The sequence below is a fragment of the Lissotriton vulgaris genome, chromosome 1_1 (genome assembly GCF_964263255.1).
Source record: "Lissotriton vulgaris chromosome 1_1, aLisVul1.2, whole genome shotgun sequence".
NCBI classification, from domain to species: Eukaryota; Metazoa; Chordata; class Amphibia; order Caudata; family Salamandridae; genus Lissotriton; species Lissotriton vulgaris.
The window spans coordinates 1,572,178,160-1,572,205,017 of record NC_141685.1 but is presented as its reverse complement, the minus strand read 5'-3'; the positions used below and the strand labels follow the sequence as shown (position 1 = coordinate 1,572,205,017).

The window sequence follows — 26,858 nt, the reverse complement described above, 5'->3', positions numbered from 1 at the left end:
CCACCGGAGGCAACAGTGGCCAGCGAAGCAAAGCCCCAGAGAACAAACACCAACCAGAGAAACAAGAGAGAGAAAAGGAAACCACAACAGGAAACCAAACCTCACCAGGCAGAATGCGAGAAAAAAATCCCACAACAACAGGACCCACCAGGAGCACAACCAGCCCGGCCCAGAGCCAACCCGAACCAGGACAAGGAGCCCCCAGGAACGTGGAAGGGCCCAACGCCCCCCCCCCCCAACAAGGAAACAAGGGGAGGACACAGGAACCTTCGAAAGCCAGAAAGCCCGAGCAGGACCCAGGCAAAGCACCCGATAGGAAGCAAGAAGCGACCAGCAGCGGAACCACAGGAACCCGACAGACACGCACCAGGACCGAACCCACAGGAACGCCAGGTACCAAAGGCCAGAAGGCCGCAGAAAGAGAGCCACGGCCCAGCAGGAAGACACCCCACCAGGGACGGCCAGGCAGCAGGAGGACCCGAAGCCAAAGCAACAGGGCAACACAGCCGCAGAGCACAGCACAAGCGGCAAACGCCCCACTCCAAGCGACAAGCGGCCGAGGGAGAGGCCATACGGGAACAGCAAAGAAAACCATCAAGAACCCCGGAACAGAAAGCACAGGGAGCCGCAGCAGCAGGCGAAAGACAGAACACGAGCCCGACAAGGCCCAACCAGAACCCCCAAAACAGCACACAGGCCAGGGGAACAGGAAGAAAAAGCCCAAACCAAGGCACAAGGGCAAGCCACCCAAAGAGGCCCGCCAAAGGCACACAGGAGAAAACAGAAGCGACCCCGGAACACAAAGAACACAGGGAAGCAGGGCGAAAGCAGTAAGAGAGAACAGCCCAACCCCTAAAGAAAAAAAGGGGGAACGCACACCCCACCAAGGGCACAAGCGCACAACTAGGGGCGGGGCAACAGCAGAGCATGGGGGCCCGAGCAACAGGGGACCCCCCCCCCCCCAGCGAAAAGGTCGGAGACCTGCAGAGAGAGCAAAAAGAAGGAGAAAAGGACCCGAAGGTGGCAGGAAGAACGCACCACCAGCCCACCGGCCCGACCAACAGAACACAAACCCCCGAGGAGGCACGGGGAAGGCAAACCAAGGCAGCAAGACACAACAGCAACCCCAGCAGCAGAAGAGCCAAGGCAGCACAGGAGACAAAACGACCTGCGGACACGAGCGGAAGAAACAGCGCATGAAAAACAGCACACACCCCACTCAACCGGCAGGGAGACGCCCAGAGGACGACACCCACCGGCAACAGGCATGGATAGAACACCAGCGCCGGGCAGAGAAGTCCGCCCTGCCGAGGCCAAGGCAAGACCCTCACTGGCCACAGACAGGGAGCCAAGGACCCGGAAGAGGAACCTGCAAAATAAATACAGCAGGAAAGCCGGACCACAAAAAAGAAAGAAACAGGAACCGCTACACGGTAAATGTAAATGTAAATGTAAATGTACATGTATTTATATAGCGCAAATTACCCACATCGCAGGCATCTAAGCGCTTGCTTAGGGAACCCGTCCTGGTATTCCCCTGTGAGATAACCCCGGCAGGGTATCCACAAGGTGAAAGCCAGGCATCCCGCCGCGAGGGGCCGTTGTGGAGATTAAGCAAGCTATTGCCCAGAGTCACAGAGTGTGAACCCGTGAGTCGAGTAGGCACCGGAGCAAGAATTATCGAGTCCATGGAATTATTGAGCCCAAGCCCCGTCGAGGTGGGAAATTGAACCCTGGTCCAGGGCCGATCTCAGCTTCCGGGTCTGCCGCCTCTAACCCCTGAGCCACACTTCTCCACACCAGGTGGGCAGGAGGAGCGCCCCAACAGCTCATCGCCCCCCAAGAAACGGCCCAGGCGCCTACCAGGACATCAGCATCAGGCAGAGCAGATCACACCACCGCGACATCAGGGGAAGACACCTGGGGAAGACACACGGCAGCCAGGCAAACACACCCATCTGAAGCGGGGCCAACATAGCAGAGGACACAGACAGCACAATGAGAATGCGTGGGAGACACAGCAGCACCAACCCTAAAGAATCTCCCCAACATGAGAGTCAATGGAACATATAGGCAAAAAGCACACAGAACCGCTCAATGCGGGGCATGAACCCACGACCCCACAAGTTTTGCATCCTAGCCCCGAATAACAGATGTGAAAGTATCACAACGGTATCCATGCAATCGACCCCAGAAGCACGAAAGACTGAGTGGACCGGCGGGAATTGAGCCCGTGTCCATGAGGACCTGAGAGGAATACTCAACCGACTGAGACAGCCAGGCTCCCCCAAACGGAAAGCACACGGCCAAACAAAGAGCTACGTTGCCATAGAATGAGGTCGGCATCGAGAACCCGGGACACCAGGGAACCGAACCCCAATCAGCCCGCAACCAACTCATAGGCGAAGTGCTGGTCCCCACATCCCCGCAAAGCACAGCCACCAACGCGAGCGAGGGCAGCGACCAAGCGGAGGAAATGGACAGTGTGGCAACAGCAGCCCAGCACACACATCAGAATCCGCACGTAGGGTACAGAGAGAGAACACCGCAAAGCGAGACTCACCCGTAGCGGGGGCCACAGCACCACGAACAAGGCCCCCACACACCCAGCCTGCACCTGAATCCATCCAGCGCCGCGCCGCCAACAACAGGAGCAGCGCGTCTCCCACCCGGCCAAGCTCGGGGAGAAGCGCACAGGCGACCCAGAAGATCATCGGGAGATGGCGCACCAGCCGCAAAGGGCCGGCATTCTGGAACACCAGCCAGGAAGAAGCCATGCAACCCAGCAAGCCAGGCAGGCCGGGAGGCAGACACACCAGGAAACAGCACCCCAGCCCGCGAAGCCAGGCAGCCAGGCAAGGGGAGCAGAGAAGGACCAGCACGCCACCCCAGCCCAGTAGGAGCAGGTGCAGGTGAGTAGCATCACAGCATACCAGCAAACTTTCTGTCAGAGACAGAAAAAAAGACAGGCTGCATGCTGGGCTGGTACCGCTTATGTACTCCCAGTGGGAGGGAGCAGGTAGGGTATCCCAGCATGCTCCTTTTCTTTTTTTCTGTCATGGAGATGGTCATCTCCATATTTTAAGGAATGGGACGAGGTCAGGAGGGACCTGGGGGTAATGACATATACAGTAGCTGGACATAATTATTATTCCAAAATAAACCCCGTTCCTCTTTCCATTTAACCCCTTCTCTTTTGCTATGTTGCAAAAGATGTTTTTATTGAACCATCTTTTACAACTAATACATTGTATTGCACTCCAACACTTTATTTGTGTTGATCTGCTTGTAGAGCAGATAGAGTATGCAAAGTAGGACAATTATTTTGCACATATACATGCACCTTACAAGCAGCAGGTTATATGCACACAGCGGCAATATGTTTATCTGCACGTTTATTTATGGAAAATACTGTAGCAACTGCTGATGGGTCTTTTCAACAAATCTTTAAGCATCATATGTAAGCAGCATACCTGGACTAATTTTAACTATGTGTATTGTTACCTAAATGGCTTTTTACAGGAACAATGTGTATTTTGCACATGGTTTTAATCCAATGACCAGATGTTATGCATTATGCTTTTAGTATGTTTTGCCTATTTGTATTTATACAGAAATTATGCGTATTTTACACACAGCTGAAATGCCAAGGACTATCCAGTATGCATTATGCTTTTAGAACATTTTTTACTATGTGTATATTACCTAATTGTATTTATACAGAAATTATGTGTATTTTGCACATGGTCTTTGAAAATCTGAAGTCCAGCCAAAACAAATGTAGAAACATGCTTAATTCTTGTATTGTGAAATTGGAGTACAGACGCTTAGTCTGTCTTCCATATTTATTGGCACTTTAAAATGTGGGGAGAAAATGCTAGCATGACATGTGATCAAGGCCTCCAAGGGCCGAAACGCATCATGGCGGGACAGCACGATTTGAAATAAAACAAACTTGCATGAAATAAGAGGAGTCCGTTCTGTTTCTGGTTCCAGGGTGCAGGGAATTGATGGAGAAAAGTAGCACTGAATATTATATATATATATATATATATATATATATATATATATATATATATATATATATATATTCACTGAAAAAACCATAGGTTATAGACCATATATAGTTAGGAATTAGCATTTACAAAACCTTAAAAATTCAATGAAAAAACAATAGGTTATAGACCATATATAGTTAGGGATTAGCATTTACAAAACCTTATTTTACTCGCACAAAACCATTGAAATTCGCATATAGTTAGTTGCACTAACTATATATCGCGCACCCGCAATCCACTGCTGATCATGTCACATATTACATCATTCATGACATGGTCAGTGACATCACTGATGACATCACTGATGACATCTCAAATGACATCACTGATGACATCACTGATGAGAACATCCAGTGACTGTATGTTTCTGTAAAGTAAAAATATGTCTTACATATTGAAGAATGAGTGGATGTATAAGTGTCTGGATGAAGGATTTAGTAGGTGCATGACTGACTGTATGAGTGAGTGATTAAATGTGTCTCACTGAGTGCATGGGTTAGTGACTAAACGGTTTTAATTTGTGCATCATTATGTTTGTTGTTCTGTAAACTGCTGCATGTGTTGATCAGTAGCTATATGAATAACTATATGGGTTATTGATTGGTTGCCCAAGTATTTGTATGGGAGACTGAGTGTGTGTGTGGGTGGCTGGGAGGTGTATGACTCTGTGCATAGATGTGTGAGCAGTTGACTCACTAGATGTATGGGTTCAAGAGTGCATGTGGAAACAGCTGTATGGGCGCTTGACTGTGTGCATGAGTGTATTGGTGAGTGAATGGATATCTCGGTGCTACATGTCAAAGTAAGTACATATGTAAAACACAGTACATGTGAGAGTTGACATATATAAATAACTGTGGATAAGAGCCAGTGAATGTGTGAGTGGCTGTATGGATCATTGTGAGCTTGTATCAGGGATTATATAAGAGAGTAAATATGTGTTAGTATATGTCTGAATAAGTAAGGTGTGTATAACTGTATAGTTGAGGAAATGGAGGTGTGATTGATTCTTTGCATGACTGACTAGGTGTGTGAGTAACTCCATGGAGTCTGAAGAGGTTCATCGTATTATCACATGAGTGATGTCATCAGTGATGTGATCAGTGATGTCATTTGAGTTGTCAACAGTGATGTCATCAGTGATGTCATTTGAGATGTCATCAGTGATGTCACTGACCATGTCATGAATGATGTAATATGTGACATGATCAGCAGTGGATTGCGGGTGCGCAATATATAGTTAGTGCAACTAACTATATATGCGAATTTCAATGGTTTTGTGCGAGTAAAATAAGGTTTTGTAAATGCTAATCCCTAACTATATATGGTCTATAACCTATGGTTTTTTCATTGAATTTTTAAGGTTTTGTAAATGCTAATTCCTAACTATATATGGTCTATAACCTATGGTTTTTTCAGTGAATTTCAATGGTTTTTTAATAGTAAATATCAAAAGTTGTAAAAAGTATTTTTATTTTAATTCAAAAATATATTTTATATGTTTTAATAAAAAAAATTATGCATCTGCCAAACCCTGACCACTTAATAGTGCACTGTGGTGGATATGATTTGGGCACTATGACTGGGGTTGGTCTTGAAATGCTTTTAAAGAACACCTTTCTTCAATTGATGACACTTTTTCCACAAACTGCCTTGGTATATTCTAATATATGCCAAAGACAGAAATGGAACTGGTCCAACCAATTTTTTCCACAATTTGAGAAAGAACGGAAACATGTGAATAAATCTGTTTCTGCTTACATGAGAGACTATGGAATGGGTTTAATATACAACAATAACTTGCGTTACAACATTCAAGACATCTACAGAAGAGATGGTGTGCAGTTCCCCGATGAAGGGAATAGAATATTCGTCCTTTATTTAAAAGTGTGCATTGGAACATACTTGTAGGTACCTAAATTAGCCACAGAACCCAATAGCTCTTTTCAGAGCTACCCTACCTCTGATCATTCAAAACGTTTATCTTTTTCTTACTTTTTTTTTTTCACCAAAGTACGCTCCCCGGTTCGCTTACCGGTGCGCGTACCGGGCGCTCCCCCCGCGAAATTTTTAAATTTTTATTTTTTTTATTTTTGCATGTATCAGCGTCCTAATCCCCCCCTCGAAAACCTAGAGGGTCACAAAGTGTCTACCGTGCCCCCTATCCATTCCGAACATTGTTTGTCCTCCATCTTGTGTCTCAATTCTACCGATACTCAAAATGGAGGACTCCCGTTACGCTGCCGGTTCGCGTACCGGGGCGCGCACCGGTGAGCGCTCGCTTAAAAAAAGGTGGGAAAGTAATTTACAGAAAAACCACTAGAGACACTTTCATCAAATATAGAATAGCCCCTACTACATAGCAGTGCCTACCATTTACCCAAATTTGATGGAATTCCATTGAGAAAATTATGCTGTAAGCCTGACTAAATATCCTGAGGTAAATTACCTAACAAAAACACTTATGAAGTGTTACAATTAACAACCAATCAAAATACTACTTTCAAAATCTTCTATTATTTCATGACATTTGATTGGTTATGTACCTGAATATATATAAAGAAAGAGAGAGAAACACAGCCATTTTGACTACTACTTCCTGAAGTACATATCAAGTGCATTTCAACTGAGAACTTAAACTTCTTTTTGAAAGGTAAGATGTTATTTTAAAAACTGAAGTATGTTCTGTACTTTAAGTTAATTAGGAAAACATTTTCTGATAGTTATATACTATCCCTCTGTAATACTTATAGAATAAGATAGACTTCTCTTTTTTAGTTATGGATGGAGTTAGGCTTGTCTTGTATAAATAAGAATTGACTTCGGCTTTATCACATACATTTTTTTATGTTTCTACTTCCAGTCTGATACCATACACTGCCCAAAGATAAAATCACTGTTTAAAAAACCAAACTACCTGTCTGTACTTAAACCCAACAGTGCCCCATCTGTACGGATATATTTTTTTTAAATTCATTTTACAGCACAAAAATGAAAGGAGAGAAAAAAAATTACTTGGAAATTGTTGCAGAATGCAACAAAGATACAGAAAATGAATCAGAATTCTTTGATGAATCACGGGACTTTGAACTTCTGCAATGTGTTGAATCTGTGGATTTCCTAATTGAAAATTAGACAAATTCTGACAAAGAATTATTAGAAGTTCTTTTTAATTTTGAAAACAAATCAGAAAAATAAATTTATATATAATAATTCAAAAATTGTTTGAGACATTATTCATTTTTATATGTATTTTTTAAACTAGTAGCAAATTGATATAATGTAAAATTAGACTTTAAATATACTGTGCAACTTTAAGTTTGCTCATAGTTACTTCCTTTCTTCCACTATATCATCTCCAATGTGTATTTAACATCTCTTTATCATCTTCTGCCTCCATGGTGTTTCTGCTTTCCTGACAGACTACGCTATGAATTCCATATACCACAATAACTTCTGAAACAACATGCAAGATATCTACAAAGGAAACAATGTATTTTTATTTTTAGACTCTGCATTGGTACCTACATGTTGGGACTTAAATAAAAAAATGTTTTAAAAAAACAAAAAGAACAATCAATAAACATACAATATTTGAACATTCTTTTATCCTATTTTCCCAATATTACGCTTCCCGGACCGCTTCCCGGTGCGCGGACCGAGCGCTCCCCCCGCAAAAAAAAACAATATAAAAATTATTATTTTTAACCCCGCGAGGCCCTTTTAAAGCCCCCTCATCAAACCTAGGGGGTCAGGGAGGATGTACTCTGCCCCCTTATGCTCATTTCCCCCTTTGTTTTTGCCACATCTTGTGTCTCGATCCTACCGAGACACAAGATGGCGGCCGCTCCGGATAGTTTAGAATGTTCACAGTCACCGGGGAGCCAATCCGCTTCTCCTAGAGAAGTTCAGTTACGCGTAAGGTTCGCGAACCGGGGCGCTAACCGGGACGCTGTCACAGATATATCTGTTTTTTAAAACGTTAATTTCTCAAAATCCACTGGAGCACATATTTTGAGACATAGCAAAGGCACGTCGGGCAAATCATATCTACAATTTTACCAAGTTTCGTGTAAATCCATTCAGCTGTTCGAGCTAAAAGTGAGTCCAACAACCCTATGGAAAAATGAATGGGAAAAACGTGTTTTGGGACCCCCCTTTTTTCTCGGCCCCCCCCCTTGACGAAAACCCCCAAACTTTTTGGGGGCTGCTCAGAAACAAAATGTTCAATTTTCCTGAAAATTTCAGCCAATTCCATCCACAAACGCCAAAGTTATTCGACATGGAATTTTCAGAAATCCCATAGGAAAAAAATCCTAACTATATATACCTACTGGCGACCGCCAGTAGGTAATATATATATATATATATATATATATATATATATATATATGAGGTATGTGGCGCTCCCGAGATTCAACCAACGCAGCAAATTCAGCCGATCAGCAAAACAGGAACCAGCAAGACCCAAAGATGGTGCAAATTTTCTTTTTATTGAATATTAGCCCAGCACCAGTTCGCCATGACGCGTTTCGGCTAGAGATAGCCTTGATCACATGACATCGTCACGAGGGCTGATCACCAATTTAAAGTGCAAAAGTGCCATCACATGTGATAGAGACAGACAAAATACTTTCAATGTTTCCATACTGTTGCAACTAATGTATTGCGGCATAAATGCCGGTATTGCACATAATGTCAAAATTTGATCTTGAATCACAGTTAATACAATGTAATTAACATCGACCGAATAGTGACGCTCAGGAAAAAATTATTATAATACATATGATTATACATGGCAACGGCTACAACAAACTTTTAAAATGTTATAAAAGTTAAAAGCCGAATAAATAGTTATATACATTTAAAATATAACCATTAAAATTCAAAAACTATGTGCAAAATATGCTCTAATTGTATTGTTCCGTTGACATGGAATCAAAACAACGTGCAATAATGCATCTGTGCCGTAAAATCGGAGCATTGCTGGAGTTGCGTCCCAAGCGCGACGCAGCTCCAGCAATGCTCTGGGGGGCTCTATCTCCACAATGCTGCATCAATCCTTACGCCTGCTTCAAGCAGGTGCAGGGTTTTGATGCAGCATGGACCCAAAAGTGACTGAGTGAAATCTTGTAGATTTCACTCAGCCACTTTTGGGAGTCGTTCCTACGCCGGAACGCTCCCCCCCCCTGCGATGGAACGCCTCCTTCTGGTGCAGGGCTTTACAACGTGACGCATCTGGGAGATGCGTAACGTTGTAAATTCCCCGCACCATGTCGCATCTTTTGCGCCGGCGCTGCATCACAAAAGTGACGCAACTGCGGCGTAAAAGAGGCACAAGGGGCTTGTAAATCTGCCCCTTGAAGCTTTCTTTCGATATTGATCAAGGGTATTGTATACCTCATACATAGGATTGGTCTCAAACAAGGCCCCAAGCATTTGGTGAGGAGCTCCAGAATGAGGGAGGGATGTAAATAACATAAAATATATATTAGGTACTATCCCGTTTACCCTCGGTATTTAGTAAATGTTGAATAATTGTAATCTCTACCAGTCCCTGTTGTCTTGTTTGTTGTTTTGCTAATTTCCTAAATCCGATGTGATATATACCCTCATACCATCTCCCCCGCGCTCACTTCACAGCTTTAATAATACCCAGTGGCCCTTAGCCGATCCATTCCTGAATGCAGCCTCTATTGTTTGCTAACCACTGCCCAACCACCTCAGCTACATTGCGGTTTCCTTCAACCCAATTTCAGATGTTCCTATACGGTATATCCTACGTGCTCACTACCCCTTTGACTTAATGTCCAAAGAATCGCCCCATGTCCCTTCATCTCCCTCCTCCCAGATACCTTTCGTGGTCTCTAGCCCACGCTCTGTGGTTTCTGCAGCACCAACAAGAGTGTTCACTCAGAGAAAGCCCAGGTAGCAATCCCTGTCCACAGACTGCCACACAACCTCAGCAAGTCCATCCAGAGATCACAATGCATCAGTGCCTGAGGACTATGTTTTTGTGCCCGAAGAGGCAGACCTGGTCTACGTAAGAAGCCAAGTAGCCAGAGCAGTAAGGAATTGGTCTAATATTACCAATGCACACATAAAAGAGTTTGAGATTCTTCCTTCAAAATGTGATACTTTTTACACTCTTTAAAGAATTCTGCCTTCATTAGAAATTACAACACAGAGCTTCAACAGAAAATAAATCAGTGACTGGGAGCTTCAAAGAGGGCCCATAAATATATTTATTGGGAGATATGTACCAGAACTTTCATTCTGTTGGAAGTATAGTTCGACTCTTCGAATGTGTTTTGTAATGAAATGAAAAGGTGTTCGTGTTATTAGAAGCTGTATCACAGAAGCTTCAGGACCTGTCCTGGGCTCTTTTGTACACCCAAATGAGTGGGGGCAGTTCAAGCGCTCAGGCATGCCAAAAGCGGGTGACCTTTTGGACAGGGGCTTAGAGGGGTCACCTTCGGAAACGTGCTAGGCTGAAGAACCTGTCGCGGGGGGTGTAAAATGTGGACCACCATGATGCTGTCTTAATTTTACACCATCACACCCTTCATTGGCAGCAACTGGAGGGTATATGGAGGGTCCCACAGACACGTCAAGCCCTTCTCAGCCAGGGGATGGTGCACTCGTAGACTGCGTTGCGGGTTTGGGCCTCGGCGGCTCCTTGCCAAAGCCAGACTGAGGTTCCCTCATGCAGTGCCAGGCAACTTGGTCAGCGGAGACTGCGTCTGCATAAGAAACCCCTAAATTTATAAAGTGAGGGGGCTCATCAAATCTCTACAGCAGTCAAAGAAAATCACCACAATTTGCAGTGCAGCTGCCTCTGACTGCATACAAGCTGAGGTCAACAACAGCCTGCAAATGGGGGTTAGAACACACCCTACTTCTCCTCCCTCAACACCCTCCCTCCATACTTGCAGTTTCTCAACAAACGGGACATTTACGGAAATGACGGATGAGTCAACTTCCTCTCCTCCTAGTAAAAAAGAAAAGGAGCTAGAGCTCAAAAGGCGACCAGCTCTGCACCGACTTCAAACCGGCGCTGCTTAGTACTTTCCTTGTCATTAAATCGCTTCCCCGTTGGGTGTTAGGAAGCAGTATTTTAAAGGAGCCATCCACTCTAGAAAAGAACCCTTTCTCATTCCCCAGCCTTGCGTCAATAATATTTACCCACAATAGGCCTTCTACAATATGGCTTTGTTTGAGCATGTCAGCTTGGGTCTTGAAATGTATTGTGACATTATTTCCCAGATGGTCCTTTTAAGCACAAACAATCTCAGTCTCTTAAATGGTATCATATGTACAGTATAGAAAGCAATGAGTGTTGTTGCACAGGGCCTCAGACTGATGTATTGCAGTTATTGAATGCTTAGAAACTTCTGAGACTGTGTGTGTCTCTGAGTTTACTTTTTATCTGTATTAATGCTCAAGTATGTAGTGTAATTATTTCAAAAAGTTAAATCAACATTTTGAAACCAGCAACAAAGTTACAGTTGGACTTCATTGCCAGTATAAATGTGCATCATTGTTTCATTGCTTCGTGAATGGTTTGATGTAGCTTTTCTCAAAATCGCCCCCATTGTAGGAGGGTTCATTACTTCATAAATAAACCTACATGACTTACACAGATTTTTCTTAACAGGCAGAGCAACCATATCAACAATTTGATGAGCTCTTTAGTTTATATAAGGGAACAATTTATATTTAATTTTGGACTGGGTTATCTCTCAAGAGAAAACCCTACTAGCACTCAAATTAAGACTCATGGTGTGCACATTTTTAGTGCACTTAGAGCATGACTAATCATTATCGACAATGTCATTGAGCTCCTAGATTGGTTTCTTTGTGTACAAAAATGGGTTATTAGTTTGAAAGAATGTGAATCCTTCCACAGTAATAGGTCCAAAATGCTGTCAGGTCAAAGACACCGTTTTTTTTTAATTCAAATTTGTGCTCAGACCCTTGTAGCTGTGGCATAGAGCAGGCAGGCTTTATTTAGGGAAATGTTTAAAGCATTCAACCGTCCCAAAACAATTAAAAAGTCAAAAGACATCATAATAGAAGTCTCAACACCAATTTCTAAAAATAAAAAAATGTGAAAAGAAAGAGCGAACCAAAATGATTCAAATCCTATAAGGCGAACCAGAAATATGATTTTTAAGTGAAGATAAAAAGCACCACAAAAAAAGTAAAGTGGCAATTACTGTTTACTGTGGACCTGGACAATAAGCATGATCTCAGGCTAACCAAAATGGTCCAGAGGTCGATATACCAAGAGGGATTGTCCCAGTCAACGTTTTTGCCTGCTTAGTCTTTGTATGAAAATTTAAATTCTCCAGTAGAGCAAGATTGGTGGCTGTATCTAATGAAGTCTTCTTGTAGTTGTTGGACAAAGTCCCGCAGAAGCTGTTAGTTTTGGTGGGAAAATTCAAATTTTGTTCCAGCCAAAGTCTTCTCAGCAGGACACTTTTCATGCCTTTGTCCAGACAAGATTTCTATCTTTGGATGTAGCTCTTTTAGGAGCGCAAAAACTTCCAGCAACATAAACCGAGATGATGTAGCTGAGCAGGTAACAGCAAAAAGCTTCTCGTAGTACTAACTTTCTTTTCTTGCTCACAGAGGTCACGTCTTGGACGGCTAGCCTCGAGTAAGTTACATTCCAACTTTTTGGAAAAGCTCCTCCTAGTCACTTATAAGGCATTTAACTCAGAAGTCCTGGACCCACTCCAGCAGAGGCTAGCAACACAGTCTAGTCAGGGTCCACTTCCACTTTTCACTCTAGGAAAATGCATCATGTAGCTTTTTGTGTCCCTGTATCCACACATGAGATCTGCCAACTGACTTTTGGAGTCCACTTCTAAGTCTTTGGTTCAAAAGGGAGCAGGTCCTGCCATCTGGGTCTTCACAAAGGTCACAGACAGCATGTCCAGTCCTCTTCTGCTTTTCCATTGATCCAGATGTGTTCTGGGGAGGTAGGTTGGAAGCACTACTTTTGTGCAATTTACTAGCCAGTGGGTGAGGGAGACTCCTGGACACCCCAAAACCAATGAGAAAAGTGTTTCTAAAACCCTCTCAATCTTTTCCATCGCATCCTGTTTGTCTTACTGCACTCGATCCCACAGTGCACTATTCTCAGTAAAATCCAACGTGGCAGAACCTTTTAGCCTCGAAGGATGTTGGTGGCACATAGAGCTGTGTATCTATGGAAATGAGCAGTCCCCTCCAACTTAACCACTCCAAACTGATTCTGGAGCCAGCTTCCTTCTCCACTGAGACTGGAGCCAGGAGTGTTAAAGTGTATCCTTGGATCAAAAGACCTCTTCCTCGTGCTTCACTTATTGCTAAACTATACAGATGCAAACCTCTGTATGTTCCTTTTCAAGTTAGTGAAGATTCTGAACCCTCCTCAGCTGCCATTCTTGTGTTAAGCTGGGTCACATATCTCACCCAGTCCATCCTACCAAGCCCAGGCCATTGCCTCTGTTCTGGGAGCAGTATTTGCACCTAAAGGAAAGCACTGAAGGGTGTGTTGCAAGCAGGCTAATGATAATTAGCCCAGTAGAGCTTTAGGCAGAAAAGTATAACTTTCTAAAAGTTGCTGTTCATGTATACTTATCGAATCTCCCGTTTTATCACTGAATTTGATTGTCATTAAATATTAAAAGCAGTGATCAAATAAACTTTGTAGATGGTTTTAAACCAAAGGTACAAAAAATAGTCATCTAAGACTTTCCTTGTGAAACAAGCATCAGTCTTGTGCACTGAAAAATAGCTTTTAAGGGCTAGTCACTGTAGAAACATGCCAATCCTAATTACTTACATGTTCTACTCTTAAACATTGGAAACCCTATCTTGTGTGATGCAAGGCCTACTTATGGGTGATTTACTTTCTGCTTAAAAGAAGGGCTCCATCTTGTCAAAAGTGTTTATTACAGGTCTGTCCGGAGATTCAAATGCTGCAGCAGCGAAACTACTTGCCATGCCAGCCTAATGGATGGCACAATATGTGCTGCAGACCACAGTTTGCATTTCACTTCTGTGTGTGTTTTCTACACCATTCACTAGCTCTTTACTGGAAAGATAAATGCACACAATTGAATATAAGCCATTTTTATATTGTTTTAGAAGTCAAAGCACTTGCACTGAGCATTGGAGATAGAGCCTGACAGTTGTTTATTTTGTATGCTTCAGGCAATCTGCATACACTTGTTTCAATTTTACATTAGTACATTAGAAATATAATCATTGAGAGAGATGACATTTTAAGAATGCTTCGTCCAAAACTTAAATTGTAAAAATGTAAATGTCCAGCCGACCCAGTCTTGAAGATGTGAGGAATAGCAATGGATTATGGACAATTTTGATTACATCCGTTTCTACACAAATGTAACTAATCAAAATGTTGTCCAAGTGTTTCCATCTCAACAACACATCCATATAAAGTCAAATCTATCCTTCTCCTTACTCCAACAACACATATAAGACATAATTGTTGTCAGTATCATGAACACAACCTGATTCCAAGACATGTGTGGAGCTGAGCGCTTGTCTCATCAACGGCGTATCTGTATCCTTTCACCAAACAACAAACCAATCGTTCAGGAGTTAACCGAAATATTCTGTCCATACGTGCACAGCACTGCATAAAAGTCATATAAGCAGCAAAGATTCCTCAGAACTGACTAGTTTCCCCAAGCCCAGCCAATCGAGCCCCCAGTAGAAGGAAAGAAATGGTGCACAATGCTCTGCAGTAGTCCGTAACAGGATCTATCTCACCAATATCCAACGGCATCTATCAGTGGACCATATATTACTCTTTTTTAACCTGATTGACACTACCCAATATGATGCACTCTTAACCAATAAGAAGCTCAGCCAACCACAATGACATCACACCACTTTGAATCAAGTCTTACAAGTACCCTAAAACGATAAAGGCTGCCCAGAATTTAAAAGCGCTGTAGCACACAAAAAGTAAAAATGTGCAGCACAAATGCACATAACATAACCTTAACAACATTACTGCCAAACACTTGGAATCAACCTGTGCTAAGTTACACACATCAGAAATGCAGTCATTGCAAATTACACATCAACTTTGTGAGTAAAGTGCTACGTTTTTTCTTCCTGTCTAGGATGTCTAGAAGTTATCTACCTCCCATTTGACTTATTTGTCCTTTTACAGTGTGTTTGGTTAATTGTTAAAAAGGGGAATGGGGGAAGAAATGATGTGACATGATAAGAATATGTAGAGCACACTAAACCTGAGGACGTCAAAGTGCCATGGGGGAGTCACTTCCAATAGTCCGGAATCAAGTGCCAGGAAGCAGAAGCTGATAATTTCCACTTTAACAACATTTGTACTTTTCCTTTGGGGTGGGATAACCAGACGTTTGGCATTCCCACACTCACTGAATAGGCATATATAACTCTTTGTAGCACTATATGAATTTCAACAATTTTACCCAAAATCCATTCTGTGAAATATTCTGCGAACTTCTACAAAAATGTAAGAATGTTTTTCCACTGTGTGTGCAGTAGAATGAACTGCGGCATTTTCATCACACCCCAATTGTTGGCTTGCACCAATGGTCTTCAAACTGGAGCCTGAATACATTTCAGTGGGTGGGATACAGGCTTTACCAAGAGGAGCATTTACTAAGCTCTGGTGAACCAAGACAAACATTCCGAAAACTGTGCTGTGGTTTTAGTGAGACAAAAAAACTGTGAGATTGAGCCTGTCGGAAGTGGGCCATCAGTAATGTTTTTGTCACTCGACTTTTAGGTGTCACAGTGGGGAAAGAGGCATCCAAATAATGCTCAAAGCCCCTCAGGCTGTGGATAATTTTACACTTTTAGGAAGACCAGACGGCCAATAGCATGTCAGCAATCATCTATTTGATTCCATTTTTAAAAGAGATAACAAAACAGAACTGCAATGTCTGGAAAAATTTTGACAAAATAGGTTTGTCTTGGGTGGGGGGATAACTTTTTCTTTTTACTCGCAGGGGGCACAAAATTACAAACTTTGAAGGTCATATGCTTAGAGAGTACAGCATGGAATATTATCATAATGGTGTAGATATTAGTCATGAAGATAAAGAGGCAAGTTACAATATCCTGATAACAACAGTCGCAAAATTGCACTTAATTTAGGCTGGTGTAAATTGATTTAGGTGTTTCCTTCACACCTGAGTTCAGTGCAGCAGTGAAGGGTGCCAGGAACCATTTCTTTCACCTCACTGCAGACACCAACCATCACAACTAACAGAACAACTAACAATGAATGTAACGACTTCTGGCCTATTTGACGTGGAAGAGAAGACAACAATGAAAGCATCACACCCATCCCCGAATTGCAGTTTTTGTCCATATCGGAAATAATCATTGGGACAAGGTATCTGCTGCTCCCTGTGGTGTTCATCAGAACAACCAACATTTCTAATGCCCTTGGTAGACGCCTGAACATTATAACCTGTTCAGCGGCTCAAAAAGAATGCCTTAACACAAAGGACGGGCAACTGGCATACGGATTTATACCGTTTTACAGTGTAGTTCAAGCACCCCAAGAATACTTCCGAAAATTGAAGTCAGTCATGCATTTCTGGGAGCAAACCAAAATACCTACATTTTTGCATGCTAGTTTTCCACCGATTGGGAACTTTTCATGAGTCATATTATATTGTTGGGAATGTGATCTCCACAAGTAACTTTTTATCGTCCACAAGAAAAATAGTTTCCCTGTGGGGAAAAAATACCCTTTCCAGAAACCACCATGAACTTTGTGGCAGTTCACTATCAATTCCTCCGCTGAACTCACATTTTACATGAGCGTGTTGTAAAGATAAACTTCACAGCTCTTGCCAGGGTGGCACAGCCCATGCAAGAATGTGGATACAAGTTAGAGGATGTGGGTCTTGTGGGCAATTTCATGGCCACCACTCTGCCAACAATTCTCCTTTTTGGCCTCTTAAACCAAAACTGAGGACTGTTGCCCATCTGCCGTGCTTGCTGTTTTCAAACCATTGGACGTGTCTTTGATGGTTTTAAAATGTCCCATTTACTAGTGTCTTGAAGTAGCAACTAACGCCACTAAGTTCCAATTAGTTTAGCAAAAACGTCTGACAATCAGAATTTGAAATGAAGCAAAAACAAGCACCAGTCCTGCGGCTGCTCTGTGCCCCTTTCATTCTGTCCTCCCAGGATGTATGTCGTTACAACGCATGCTTTTTCAACGCATGCCTTTACAACGCAGGTTTTAAAACGCAAGTCGTTACAAAGACTTGCGTTGGGGGGCGCCGGATAGTGAATAGTTTAATTTACTATTCCAACTCCACTCCCCGTGGATAGTAGGGAAGGTTTTGGATAGTAAATTAAACTATTCCCTATCCTACAGCGCCCTCCAGCGCAAGTCGTTGTAACGACTTGCGTTGTAATTCCTGCATTGTAAAGGTACTGCGTTGAAAAAGTTTCGTTGAAAAGGGTGTTTCCCGTCCTCCGATGCATGTAGAATTGCCCCTTCTCAAAGCAGTGGCTTTCTGCTTTTGAAAAATAGGAAGGCACTGCATGAGAAGTTGGTACTTTCTCCTGATTCAAAGAACTAGCTCTGTCCTAACCAAATTCTAGTTGGTAACCTGTAAAGGGCACACTGTTCCTGTTTGCTCTTCAGTGCACCATCAACAAGGTGCATTGAGGCACAAACAGGGGCAGGTAGCCCTATCAAAGATAACACACTGTCCCCAGGTGAGGTACAAACTTTCCGCTGTCCTGGGACCAGCTTATTGGTGAAAGGCAGAGCAGCTGTTTGAAGCATCTTTTCACGCGGGAGGGGTACATAGACCCGCTGTAGGCAGGTGCAGTAAGTGAGTATACACTCTTTGTGGTGCAAAGTCAGTGTGCCTTCTGATTTCCTCTTCACGCACTTTCAAAATACGCCACACTCCATGCAAATGAGGAAATGCTTCGTAGGATAGCCCTGACGCTATACATGAACAGGCTCTATCTGTATTACAGAAGGGGACGCGCAAGCATCGGCAGACTTGTGTTTAATACCAAAGTGCCTCGTTGACGCAGAAAGTGGGTGCACACACCTGAAACTACATTTAATAGACTCATGCGAAAAGCAGTGCATACAGTTAACGAGCACTGGCAAAGCCAACAGATCTGGCTGGCCCGTGACATGTGTATTTAGGTTTTTACTGTTTACCGCAAGCATATATAACACGAACAGAAAGAATAAATAAATCTGCCTCTTAAACATGTCCACCGTAGGCTTGCAATAACAACGTTACTTGTAAAAACGTTCCCAATAGAGCTATATTTCTAGTGGTGCTTTTAAACAACAAGCTTTTCAGTTATGCCATGCATTTTATTACTACTATTTTTGAAAGAGCCTAAATAAATCACACCCTAACCAAGCACTCAAAAGGAAAGCAACTACCATGGTACAATGTAATTGAAACACTCTATATTACAAACGTTAAAAAGGAGTGTAGGCAAAATAAATAGCCTTTGTTTAAAGTCAGTATCAAAAATAATGAAAAGAAAGATGCACACTTGGAACCTGCTTTGGCACTCAAAAAGGGGTCTACTTATACCGGGGTGTGAATAATGTGCACAGACTTTGGAGTCCCTCAAAATGAGGAGACCCCATGGGTAAAGTTGTCTGACCTAAAGCCCAAAATATATATGCTGTGGTGGGTGGAAGTAAAATGGGAATGCCAGTTCAAAAGATCAATGTATGAAGGCCGCCAACCAAAAGCCCCCCCCCCCCCACACTTTTGCAGGTCTATTATATATTATGCTTTTTGAAAATGCAATAGTCTGGCGAGACAGCTGTTTTAAAGGTCAAACTAAAAATACCCTTTAATAGGTATGCCCTCAAACTCAGAAAATACACGGTTTTAGAAAATGTGGCACATTAAGTAACAGTGACCTTTAAAGTGCTACTCTAGAGCAGGTACCCAATGAAGATCCAGGAAGGCCAGATCCATGCCACGTTTTCAGATTTTTCGAATAAGGAGCATCTACATTTTTTATTTATTTGAATTTTGTAGAGCGCACAGCTACCTCCGACGGGGGTGTCCCGGCGCTGAAGACGTAATCTCAGAGGGGTCGAGAAGGAGGAAAGTAGTATTGTAAAAGCTTATAAAGCGTATGTGGCTATGATGAAACTCTAGCATGGAGCAAACCCTTCCAGGACCGAGATTGGACACCCTGACTGTAGGCAGTAATAGTCTCGGTGTTGGGTAGGGCCTTTCATGGTAGTGGTCACAGGAGTTATCAACTTTTCAAACACGAAAGGACGAGAGGGCCCTGCTGATATCAGGGTATGCAGCTGCTAATGGTCCACGTCACAGGGCAGAAGACACAACAGCCGGGAGGGACACTTCGACTTAGAAAGGGAACATCTGCAAATCTCTCACGATTGATTCATCTCCTCGCACCCAGACCATCGCATCAGCTAAGCCCAGAAGGTCAAGGTTGAAAGTAGTGCTCGCGTCAACAGCTTTTGAGAATGAAGGGCGTGGAAGCAACAGATAAACGCCACCTTATTGCACCTGCCATCACCACTGGTGAGAACTCGACATAATACACAGGCGATTCATGCCTCTCGCATGACAGATCAGCGAGTGGCGGCCACGGCCCAGGAACGGTAATAAAAACATAAAAAATAACGGACGTTCAAGGAGTAGTTTTTTTTGCTTTTTCAACAAGATTTTGGCAATACTTTTATTTTATACGTCGTACAGCGAGCGCTTTTGTGTAATCCTTTCTGTATTTGGATGTTGATACTTGTATTTTAGTTGTCATAGAAATACAACAAGTACCAAAACGCAAACAAATTGAAAGACAAGATTAGCAACTCACATCAGACATTGAGTGACGCGCTTTTCATCTATATCCCATTCTGGCGCGCTGTACATTGGTGAGCTGGGTTCAGGGCTGTGGCTGGCAAATATTGCAGAAATCTCCCAAAGACTTCATTCCAGGCAGGTATTTTATCCAGCCACTATTTTGTCTTTGAATTTTGGTCTCAGTAGTACCTATTTTACAGGGACTTAGCTAAAATGGGAACTGAGGCGCCCATAATGTATACATCTGCAGGTGCGTATGGGTCCACAGTATATGTTAATGTAAAAGTATTCATAGAGCCGCATGTCTGCCCCAGCAATGGGGCGTCAAAGCGCTAAAAAAACAACCAAGTGAGACGGCAGAACAGAGGAAAATTAGCATATTTTAAAAATTAGCATATGCCCATTCAAATTGTCCCCCTGTTAAGATTGAAAACAGCTGTCAGTGTTTCACTGTGAAAAGACCAGCAGCACTGCATAGAGGTTCATTAACTTAAACATTAATGTAAGAAGGACAAGGAGGTGTTATGAAGGAGTTGTGCTATCAGACACACTGAGAGCGTCCGGTAGTACTCAATTAGGAACATATTTCGGCTCAAAAGTTCTGGCACTGTCTGTTTGAAAACAGGAAGCAATGAGAGAGAAAGTTCTGATACTGACATTGCATTTGCAGTTCCCCATAGCAAAAAGGCCTTACCTAGCCCAGTCATATTTCAATATTTCAGCAACATTGTTGGGGCCTGGCAATGCTCTGCTAAAACACAGCAGTCCTAAGACATTCTGAAACACCAGCACTGAACACCAGATCCACGCGGGAAGAGGCGAAGCTGCACCACTGAAGAGAGAGAGAGCAGCCCTGGCAAGAATTGCCCCTACTGTCCCACTTAGAATAGAACAGTCCTTCTAAGAACCTCCTACAACTTCACTGTCCCACTTAAAATAAGCTAACCCTGGCGAGAAGTGTAGCTAGTGCCCCTTTCAAAGTTTAACAACTCTGCTGTAAAGTGTTTCTTCTGTCCATTGAACTCTTCATACTGTTCCACTACAGGGACAGTGGCATTGTTAATAAATGTTTGTACTGTCCTATAAAGGGTATTGCAAATGTTAGAAAGCAGAGTGCGCTGTCCCATTCGAAGTCCGACAGCCTGCTGTTCACATTAAAGGTATAGCAGTCCCGCTGAGAATAGGAGGGGTTCTAACACTTCCTATTAGTGGCACGTTACCTGAACGCCGCGTAAAATGGAGAGAAGACCCATTTTATTGGATCCCCTGACGCATGACAACCCTTTATTTTTCGCATTTTAGTCGCATAGGCTTTCTTTGTTCTGGTGTGTATTTACTTTCACTTGGTGCCAGCTGCACCGCGCGCGTAGTTACTTCAGGAATCCGTGCCAACTTCCCCTCAACCTTTGGGTGCCGGAGAAGGCAGTGCCCCCGCGCGCTCTTTCCTTCCGCTGCTCTAAAGCGGACGGACCACGGCGCGCGCCTACACCCGCTCTTTGTCCCCAAGAAGCCACGTTTATTGTTGTGAGAGACGCATACCTAAGATTTTGGTCTGTACAGATGACAGCGAGTCGGTAGGATCACGCAGCCTGTACGGGTGGAGGTGGATAGTGCTGTGAGACTTTCTCACAGACCAGCGCGTGGGAAGGGCAGGTTCGGAGTGAGTGGACCCCACCTTACCGTGCCTCACAGACTGGCCGTGAGTGCGCGGGGAGGACCGAGTTCAGAGGGAGTGGCAGTACACAGAGGGGCCCCACACCACTGCTGCCACCAGTTTGTAATAAGGGATAGTTGAAGAGTGAGGCTAGCATAGTGCTCAACGCGCTACAATACTGTGGTGCGAGCGCTAAAGATGAGGCCAGTGGTGTGAAGCGGTGGCTCGCCACACTAGTGGGCACTATCTCGCAAACCCTTACGGTGCAGGTGCGCAGTGAGGGCAAGGACTGAGCAGAGTGGCGAGCTGCACGTCCCAAAAACCATTGAAGGCAGGTGTGTGTGGGAAGAGAGAGGGTGGAGTTCAGAGACAGGTGAGCTCGTGATTCCAGCGCTGCCTGTGAGGCACTTGGGGGTGTGCAAGGTGTGCAAGCTGCGGGGGGGACTCTCTACCCTCCTCCTTCTGAACTACTGTGGTGGTGGTTTGATGTGTGTGTGTGTAGGGACGCAGACAAGTCAGAGGTGAGATGAGCCGCATACCTGCCACACAAACAGTTCGACTGTGCGGGGCGAGTTCAGAGAGATGTGAGCAGTTCGTGGAGCTGAACTACGAGGACGATTGTGGGGAAAAGACACCTTTCCACAGCATGGGCCAGTAGCCACAGTAACTATTCAAACTCCAGTCCTGGACTCGTGAGAGTTATTAAAAGAAAAACAACTATGTTAAAGTTTGGGAAAGCAGTCATTTCGCTTCCATTAGAGTTTCGCCCTAGTGAGAAAAAAGGCTGTCAACAAGGCGTAAGCGCCAGGTAGGGAATGATTAGGGTGGTTATGCTGCTGAGCACTTACTTAGTTCACAAACGCCATGGTGCCACTGCGGACCGTGAGGGCAGGTTAGGCGCGAGGTCATCAGTGCTCCTCAAACATGGTGTGAGGGCACGGGCTACGGTGGAGCTCAGATCAGAGGGGGCAGAACAGAAGGCCCAGGTGTCCTACGGATGTTGGTGGGGCAAGCATAGCAGGCAGTGCTTTAAATGGGCCGATACTCAGTTACGGAGTGCCTGCACTTCTTATAGTACTTGAAACGGAGAGTGCCTAAACGTCTTACAGCACTTGAAACGGAGAGTGCCTACAGCACTTGAAACGGAGAGTGCCTAAACGTCTTACAGCACTTGAAACGGAGAGTGCCTACAGCACTTGAAACGGAGAGTGCCTAAACGTCTTACAGCACTTGAAACGGAGAGTGCCTACAGCACTTGAAACGGAGAGTGCCTAAACTTCTTACAGACTTGAAACGGAGAGTGCCTAAGCGTCTTACAGCACTTGAAACGGAGAGTGCCTACAGCACTTGAAACGGAGAGTGCCTAAACTTCTTACAGACTTGAAACGGAGAGTGCCTAAGCGTCTTACAGCACTTGAAACGGAGAGTGCCTAAACGTCTTACAACACTTGAAACGGAAAGTGCCTAAGCGTCTTACAGCACTTGAAACGGAGAGTGCCTAAGCGTCTAACAGCACTTGAAACGGAAAGTGCCTAAGCGTCTTACAGCACTTGAAACGGAGAGTGCCTACACTTCTTACAGCACTTGAAACGGAGAGTGCCTAAACTTCTTACATTACTTGAAACGGAGAGTGCCTAAGCGTCTTACAGCACTTGAAACGGAGAGCGCCTAAGCGTCTTACAGCACTTGAAACGGAGAGTGCCTACACTTCTTACAGCACTTGAAACGGAGAGTGCCTAAACTTCTTACATTACTTGAAACGGAGAGTGCCTAAACTTCTTACATTACTTGAAACGGAGAGTGCCTAAGCGTTTTCCAGCACTTGAAACGGAGAGTGCCTAAACGTCTTACAGCACTTGAAACGGAGAGTGCCTAAACGTCTTACAGCACTTGAAACGGAGAGTGCCTAAACGTCTCAGTGGGCGTTCAATGCTTTTAATTGGAGAGCACCGGTCCTTCTCAATAGCACACAGGTCCCATGGGTGTAGTGAGTATCTAAACTTCTGTAATTCAATTTTAACCACTGCTAGTAGGTGGCTGCGTGAGTGGAAAAGTTTGCACAAGCACGGAATGCGCGAGCGTGTGGCGACGGAGATATTGCCGAGCACTAAGAAGTCTCTCAAGCTGTGGTGCTGAAAGAGCGGGAACTCAAAGCAGGCTCGCAGTGCACTATAGTGAGTGGACGCTGGTGCTACGAGTTTGTATCACAGTGAAAAGTGGCAGTAGGCTGACCGGATTTGTGTAAATGGGTCAGAAGACGCTAATCTCTGCGTGATGATGTGGGCAGTGTGCCGAGGTGTTCCGCATACCACTGGAATGAAGCCATACATACTCCATGTGAAGTAAGCAGCGTACTGAGGCGGCGTGGCCGCACACACATTACCTTCTCTCGCCGTGTATCAGATAGTAGCTGCGAAAGAAGCCTAGCAGCTCATTCTCGATCAAGGCGCTGTAGACGATCTTGAGATTATAGCTCCTCTGCGCCTCCAGCGCTCTCTCCAGCACCACCACGAACACCTGGTTGGCGGGGTAGGTGAAGTAGCGGGACACCCTGACGGCGCCGGACACCTTGTCCTCAGCCACCTGCACCCGCTCGATGGCCACGCGGTCGGCGTGCAGCACTATATAGCGGCTGGCTTCTAAGCACTCCACCTGGATATTGACTTCCCCGCAGAAGGTGAAGTTGTCCATGAAGGCAGTGATGAGCAGGTTGTAGTGCAGCGGCCGCATGTGGGTGGGCAGCCGCGGCTGGGTCCATGGCCGCTCGCCGTCCGCCTCCTCGGCGGTCCCCCTGCCGGAGTGCGGCTCGCCCTCGGGCGCCTCCTGCTGCTGGTTGAAGGGCGCAGCCTCCTGCAGGCTGCTGTTGCCGAGCTTGCTGCTGCCTCCGTCCCCGAGGCTCTGGCCGTTGATGCCGCACTCCTCGAAGCGCACGCTGAGGAGCACCGCCACGATGGAGACCACGATGAGAGCCAGCACTGAGAGCGCGAAGGCCAGCACCAGCCTCCGGTGCAGGGGCCCCTCCGCGCCGCGGCCACGCACGGCCACCGTGGCCGCCCACTGCTCCGAGAGTCCCCGGCCGTTCCTGACTGCGCTGCCCGCCTCCTCCTCGCCGATCATCATGGGAGTGAACGAGGCTTGGCTCTTCGTCTTCTTGGAAGTCAGAGCCATCACTGCCCGGTGCCGGGGGCTGGGGGAGACCTGTGCTCGCTGCGCCGCCTCACCGCATGCCCCTGCCCGGCTCCCGCTGCCTCGCCGGCGGCCAGCCTCATGCTGTCATCCCTCAGAGTCTCCCAGCCCCGGGAGCGCCGGGACCTCCCAACTTGGCCGAAACGCCACACCTGACTTGGATGTTCTTGTTGTGGCTGTTTTACATGTTATTCCACTTGACACTGGAAGGGGGCAACACAAATTGTAAACACGTTCCCGGCGCTTTAATCCACTTTCAGAAACAAGCAAGCAAGGAGAGACTGGCGAAGGAGCCCTCAGAGTTCGGGTGCCGAGGTGGCCCTGCTTGCGCACGGGTGTCCCTTTTTGCGCACGGACGGATGCCCTAGCAAGTCCCCAGCACGCGTGTGAGGAGAAGATCCAGCTCTTAAGACGATGCTACGGTAGGCAGGAGAGCCCCTAAGCTCCGCCGAGGCAGTCACTGCTCTGAGAGAGACCACAGCTCGGTGCAGCCGCTCACTGACTCCACAGCCGCTGGTCCCCGGCACGCCGCTGCAGCCTCTCGCCACCTTCCTATAGGTAACGCTGCCCTGCCGGCATCCGTCTGAAGGGGGCACTTCTCGCAAGCCTGGAGCCGGTCCGCGGGCACATGCATCTGAGAGCGCAGGGAGGAGGGACAGTGCGAATCACAGCCGCGGAGTCAGGAGTTCCCTCTCACTCCTCCACGAGGAGCAGGTGCCGACTTCTGTGAACACACCGCCGTGCAGTGCCTTCTCCAGAGCAACTCGTGGAGCACCCCGGTATTCGTGCCGCCCCTTCCCCGCCCCCAGCAGCAACTCTCCTGGCCGGCTCGTCTCCCACAGCCTCCCTCACACGCACGCCTCTCTCTTTAGATATGCCTGCTGAACTATAAAAAGCACGCACAGCTGGAGGGGCATGGATGAGAAGCGCTCCGTGCCTTCACGAGTACAGATAGCTGTGCGGAACCAGGGAGACAGCAGGGCTGCACGTGTGGCATGGGCAGTGCCCTCTAACGAAGCTCTCAGATTGTCCCGCGAGCAGCTAGGCCAGTACAACGGTCTTTTATTGCATGTTGGTACCTGAAGTCCAGATAGCCAAGATGGCAAGCTTCAGAGATCAAAGAAAACACTTGAACTGAACGAGCTAGCCACTCGTGGATTTGGAAAACACGAGAGTGCTATGGGCTCACACGATTGCGCACTTTTGGTGTGTGTGGGGGGGGGGGGGGGGGGGGCGTGCGTGCAGCCGCAATTAATGACCTGTTTGTGTAATATACAGCCCATAATATGTACCTGCTTCATACAAACTGATTACGCAGTGTTTGTCAGGTGTCATTCCATCCCTGGGGCTCTCGTGATCTAAAGCTAACACCGCACGATGCCAAGGGGCTGCAGGCGGGAAGGTATCTCTCTAAGAGTGGAGTTTGTTGCATGCAGGTCGTCGTCGTAGGGGGTACAAACCCTCTGATCTCTCTTACTATGATTGGAAATGTGCCAACTATGTTACCTATACGTGTATGCAGTAAGTGCATTAATTAACTTATTTCTACCTGTTCTTCTTTTCAATTTCCCATTGTTTTCTTTCACTTTCCATTCTTTTCCTTTTTTTAAATGTTCTCCCCACGTGCCTGACTCTGGCCCTCTCGTTTACATTAGCCAACTCCTTTAGTTATCACCCTCACTACGTTTCCTCCTTTCTCTCTTTGTTGTTTCTCTTCTCTTCATTTCTGAGCACCTGATAGTTCATTTTTCTGAGATTTCTTCATTTCTTCCTATATTTTAGTTTTGCTACAATTCCTTGTTATACAACTTCTTCCCTTTTTTGTTCCATCCTTGCCCTGCCCCTTTCAAATTTGTTTCCCTTTTCCCTACACTTGTCATGTGTGCACTATGCACAGGTGCTATTGTAGTGATAGGTTCAGTCGAACCTACTTGAAGGAGCTGTTGTTTCGAGTCGGTAAAGAGTCCTCTATAATCCAGTCCAACCTTGGCCAGTGAAACGCACTTGAGGTCAGATGAAAAAAAGCTCTGAGAGCAGTGATATCTATGGCTAGCTTGCATGTCAGACCAATCAGGTTTCCACAAGCTT

General features: G+C 45.4%; 1 protein-coding gene across 1 annotated transcript in view; it reads right to left on the bottom strand.

Annotated features, from left to right (window-relative positions):
* Positions 1–25,498, bottom strand: part of TRHDE (thyrotropin releasing hormone degrading enzyme) — a 1,998,244-nt gene extending 1,972,746 nt beyond the window's left edge. The window contains exon 1 of the mRNA XM_086918108.1: positions 23,968–25,498. Coding sequence (XP_086774234.1) covers positions 23,968–24,752 — 785 coding nt within the window. The 5' untranslated portion in view covers positions 24,753–25,498. The remainder of the gene's footprint in view (positions 1–23,967) is intronic.
* Between the last annotated feature and the right edge of the window lie 1,360 nt (positions 25,499–26,858).